The sequence below is a fragment of the Cyprinodon variegatus genome, unplaced genomic scaffold, assembly GCF_000732505.1.
Source record: "Cyprinodon variegatus isolate N-32 unplaced genomic scaffold, C_variegatus-1.0 Scaffold195, whole genome shotgun sequence".
Classification (NCBI taxonomy): domain Eukaryota; kingdom Metazoa; phylum Chordata; class Actinopteri; order Cyprinodontiformes; family Cyprinodontidae; genus Cyprinodon; species Cyprinodon variegatus.
In genome coordinates, this window is record NW_015150648.1 from 953263 (window position 1) to 958810 (window position 5548).

At 42.0% G+C, this 5548-nt stretch overlaps 1 protein-coding gene across 1 annotated transcript in view; it reads left to right on the plus strand.

Annotated features, from left to right (window-relative positions):
* Nucleotides 1–5548, plus strand: part of arid4b (AT-rich interaction domain 4B) — a 71647-nt gene that overhangs the window by 35000 nt on the left and 31099 nt on the right. Inside the window, exons 6-7 of the mRNA XM_015379577.1 lie at nt 1672–1751; nt 2027–2118. Of these exons, the coding sequence (XP_015235063.1) occupies nt 1672–1751; nt 2027–2118 (172 nt within the window). The remainder of the gene's footprint in view (nt 1–1671; nt 1752–2026; nt 2119–5548) is intronic.

Sequence of the window (5548 nt, forward strand, 5' to 3'; positions counted from 1 at the left end):
TTTTCTGTGCAAAACGTAAAGGAAATGCGTCAAGAATAAATCCAACTTAAGGCTCAGCTGTGTTTGATGCACGTACGTATGACCCCAGCTCCAGGTAGCGGCGTGTGCTGCAGAAGCCTGAAAGGTATAGTGGAGGATGTTCTTTTTCCGGGTTGATCATCAAAATAAGTGGTCCTCCTAATTGTCAATCATTCTGGTGATATGTTAACGTAAGGCCGTCCTACTTGCCCATTCCCTCTAATGACCCTCGTTCAGAGACATAGACAGGTATTGGATATTACAGGCTAAAGGGGCGGGCCCGTTTGCTCAATTTGCATGTTTTCTAAGAGAAAACAAGGCTTTTTTGGTCCACTCGATGAAGCCTCAAACTCAGCACTATTTCTGACATTTGTAATTGAAAAAGCTTATTGGATGGGAAGCGAAACATCTACAAACTGGGAAACAAAGTCAAATAAATAGTTTTTTTTACTTTTTTTTTTTTTTTAGAAATACGTGCTCATCCCGGTGGTGAGTTTAACATAGTGTAAAAACTACAAATCTTTTGGAAAGTAAGCTTGTATGAGCGATGCAAACAGCAACTTTTAAACAGAGTGAGCACGAGGAGAAATAGGCTCATGCAAACTCTCGCAAACGTTTAATAGGCGATCCGTCTGGGAAGCGGGTAGATGTCCTTTTTCCTGTTTTTTTTCAAGTGGAGAGGTTGGGTCTTTTTCAAAAAAATGTGAAAACCCCCCACTATACCTTTAAGCTTTACAACAACCCACTACATGAGGAAGTAGAAAACAGACGTTTCCCACTTTTTCAAAGCCGCTTCTTGTCATCCATGCTGTATTGTTTTTTTTATTTTACCAAGTGTGTGTGGTGGTATATAGTCTAATGTATGTGGTATAATGTGTCCGTTTTGATCATGTTTAAGGTATTAGAAAATAATTAGTCACCCACAAATTCAATTCAGTTCAAAGTTTAGTAGGAGTGGTGGCCTAGTGGTTAGGGAATAGAGTTTGGAAACCTGAGGTTCTGAGCTCGAGCCCCACTCCCACAGACTGCCACTCTGGGTCGCTGAGCATGACCCTAAACCTCACATTGCTCCACGGGCACCCCACAATGGCAGCCCACTGCTCTCCAAGGGGATGGGTTAAATATAGAGGTAAATATCTCCAATGTGACATCAATGAAGTTCAATTATTAATATTATTAATTATTATTTTAATCCTGTAGCTGTAATCTTAGATATTTGAGAGAAGCCCCAAACTGCGGTTTTTCTCAGGTTTAGTCTGCTCCTTTATTGAAAATCTATACAGTTGCAGTGTGTGTCTTCTGCTGCTCTGATCAGACGTTTCTCTGCTTCATTTTTGTCGCTGAAAAGCCCCCAGAGGGATTCCACGGTGCTGAAAACATCCTGGCTCAGATTAATCATTTCCATTCACTGAAACTCATTTCCTGATTCCTAACTCGTGTGTTTTCTTTAATTCTCTTTGCCTCGATGACGTTACCTGTGTGTGAGGGGTGGATGCATCTCTCCAGCCGCTGAAAGCAGAGCTAATTTCACCATGCAGACATCTTGACGATGGGATGAGAATATATCTGGGTCCCGCTGTGTTTCTGTAACAGTGTGTTGATGGACTCCTGTCCTACATGCAGCAGCCTAATGGTTTTGTCTCGCCTTTGCAGTTTTTGATGACGGCGACGAGAAAACCCTGAGGCGTTCTTCTCTCTGCCTGAAAGGAGCGCGGCACTTTGCAGAAAGCGAGGCAAGTGGTGTGCTGGCCTTCAGTTTATTAGCTCGCTTTGACAGGGGGAAACAAATCTTAAGACATGAAGCCATGAATTTTATTTTTCACAATTAAACTAAAGATTATTGCCTTATGATTACACACTTTTTTCTCTCTCTCTTTGTGGAAAAATCTATTTTTAACTAATGAAATCCTGTGAACAGATTTCATGTCATGTCAGTGAATCCTTTTTTAGATTCTAATTGCTTTGAGAGGCAGCTGAGGCTCTTTGTTTTGTTTGGTTTAATCCACAGACACTCGACAGACTCCCTTTAACAAACCCAGAGCACTTTGGCACACCGGTCATTGGCAAGAAGGGCAACCGTGGTCGCAGGTCAAACCCTATGTGAGTATTGCCCTCCACCTCAAGCTTGTTTCTGACAGCTATGCTGCTTTTAAAGGTTTTCTAACAAAACAAAATCTGCATCTTTTCTTAAACCACTAAGTCAGAGCCTTGCAGATCCTCCTTTGGATGCAGTTTGGGTTTTGTCTCTACTAGATTGTCTCATTTTAAAGTTAAATTGTTGCCTATTTTCTGTAAAATAACTGAAGTTCAGTGAAAACCAGATGAAGAAATGAATATATCAGTAAAGTTTTGCTTCTGATTCTGGCTGCTCTGTGTTTGGTTGCGTTGCCAGGCTGAATCTTACCTTTTTCTCCCTTTCTGTTAGTTCAGATCCTCTAGTATGTTGGTTTTGGGGTTTTTTTTGCTATTCAAATCCCATGATGTTTGCCTGCTCCTGGAAATATCCTGCTTTTCATTTAGGAATAGCCACTGCTTAGGGTTTATTTGAGGATAATTCCCTTTTAAATAGGACACTTGGCTACATTATCTTATTCTCCTTTATAATTGCCCCCACAGAGCAGTCAATATTAGCCTAAACGCTGATGGCCTATTGATTCAGAATAGCCGCAGTTGGGAATTAGCACCTTTGGCTCTGTTATCCCTCTGTACACCACTGATGTTTTATTTCATGAATTGCAAAGGTTGACTTCGCCGCTTGAGCCGATATGATCGGTAACAAATACAGTGGCAGAGCTAAAATATTTACCCTTAACGTACCGCCTGCAACAGCTGTCAGTTAGTGTTGGATCCTGTTTCCTAAATAAATGGTAGTTTCGCTTCCATTAAGTCATTATAGTGCTTTGTTTATGACTTAAAGTCACAGCTTGTTGTTATTGTTGTTGTAGCGGCAGCAGCCTGACTGATTTACTGCTCTCTCTTCGTGCCAGACGCCGTGTTTATATGTACACAGAGCTGGGCTAGTGAGGCATAAAAAGAGGACAGAGGATCTGTTTGCCTGCTGGTGCTGCTTGCATGATCACTCAGAGATGTGGCGTTTGGTCTGTCTGTCTGCAGCCTGCAGGACAGAGAATCAGGAGGACTGTTGGAGAAGGAGCTCAGAGCATCAGCATGCTGATCCTAATGAGTGAGCTCGTCAGTAGTGTTTCACTCTGCTACACAGTGATAAGAACACTAAATACGGAGCTAGACTGTTGTACTCAAGACTGTTCATGTCGCTCACTTAGAAACTGGATAAAGAGATTGTTGGTTTGGGTGACAAAGGCTTCTTCCCGTTTTAAAGAGAGAGAGCCTGACAGAAGTTATGAGTTTTTTGCTTTTTTACTGAGAAATGTGATGATGCTCACTGTTTTGCAGGGTTGTGTTGTATTGCATGGTTACTTAATTATGCTGTTTACTTCAGTCGATCTGTCCGGGATTTTATCTGATGTACCAAAACAAAGTGGTGCATTATCATGAAGTGGAAGGGGACATTTTTTTTTTTGCTGATTTAAAAGTCCAATATGCTTAGTTTGTTTTTTGTATCAAGCCACCTATGCTCTGAAAACAGCCCAGTGCCATCGATTACCTTTTGCAATCATCCAACTGCTAAATAAAGCCCAATTGTGAGTAGGGTTGTCACGATACTAAACTTTTCAACTCGATACCGATACTAAGTAAAATATTCGATATTCAATACCCTTTACGATACCACAAGAAAAAAAACGACTCTAAAATTCAACAGAAATATTTCATTACTAAAAAAATACAAGAAATAAATAAAAAAACAATAAGAACAAAGCAAACGAGATAAAAAACTTACAAAATAAAAAATAAGTGTTCCTTCGTTGGCTATCTTTTGCAGACATAACAATGACACTAGCCAAACCAGCTAAACAAAAATAATTCTCAGCAGCTGCACCTGTTACAAAAAAAGTCTGAAACTGAAAAATGCACAGAATTATTCAATCACACAGTGTTCTGAAAGTGCATTTTTCACTATTCTGCACTTTAGATTAGCCTGACGTAGTCCGACTCAATTCTAGTCAGAATATGAGTCTGATACTGCTCCATAGAGCTGTGATTATGGGGCGTGTTTCGAACGAACCAGGAAAAAAAATGCCTCTGCACTCAATTGGATAGACCTACAACCAATAAGAGCAACGGAGTGCGTGACGTATGTTAAGCGAGGCATAGTTGTTGTCCACAAAAATCAAAGCGTGCAGTTGCACGCCTAGAATATGAAGATGAGACTTGGTCGCGTTTCTCTGTTCCTCTTTTAAAATTAATTTGCTGTCGATATCTTCTAGAACAGACCTAATAGCAGAATCTACTCACCTAAACTCTCCAGCGGCAGCCATTATTGTTGTCACCCAAGCGCGCATTGGTCACGTGGTTGATTACGTTACTGTTGGTCATCTGTCCATCAGCGTATAAAGCCCGCCCTGACAATTTGATTGGATCGCCTGACAGTGGGCGATAATACTCGCGCTACTATGGAGCAGAGCCAGACCGAACTTCCCAACCTCAAACTTTGTGGGCGGGACTAAGTTCGGAATGGCACCCAGGCTAACTTTAGATGGCTGTATCGATACTTTTGAAAATGAGTATTGTATCCGGATTTTTTTTGAGTATCGATACTTTTGACAACCCTAATTGTGAGTAATTTAAACCCCTTATTTTAGTTGTTTGTTGTAGCATCATGGAGACCAGGGGACAGAGTGCTTGGCTCAGGGAGAGTTTAAATCAGGAGTAGATTATAGAGCCGAAAGCCTGGTTTATGCTCAGAAACAAGGTCGTCTGCGTATGATCGTCGCAGTTAACGCAGATATCGCATCTCTCCAAAATTGTAGGTGACTGCAGACAGTTCCGCAGATGGCGTTGCAGGGAGGAGAGAAAGGACCCCCCTGATTGGTCAATTCTACATCCACTCTATAGTATGCTTGTTTCCTGTTTGGGACCTAATAGCAGAAACTCGGACACTATCCCAGGCACCGTACCAGACGCTAGTTTGTAGCTCAGTGCGACGGTCTGTTGGTTTGCACCTGAAGCCAAAACACTCCATGAAAAGTCTTTCACGGGTGAACTGTGTGTCGTCCGGCGTAGAATGAGGGGTTGTAGACGGCGAAAAAGCTTGTCAAACCGACACACGGACATCCACAATCCTAGCTAGTTCGCGATTATCCCTCTTGCGTTGTGGCGTGGAATAACATAGCACAGACCACGCTTCAAAATTGGGCATAAATCAAAAATATCTGTGACAAGCTCACTGCGACACACTGCTGCAGGAGGATAACCAGCCCTTTATGCTGAGCTTTGAACATCATTGAATGAAATGAGGGAGTATGATGCAAATGAAGACGTAATAAAAGATGCCATTCCAGCTAAACTCACAGGCTGGGCCCGAGCAGCCTAGAGGCTTCTATCAGCTCTCTGGAGGAGCTACTCCTTGGTCCAGCTCAGGACCGAGGAGTCTGACCACTACCGTAATTTT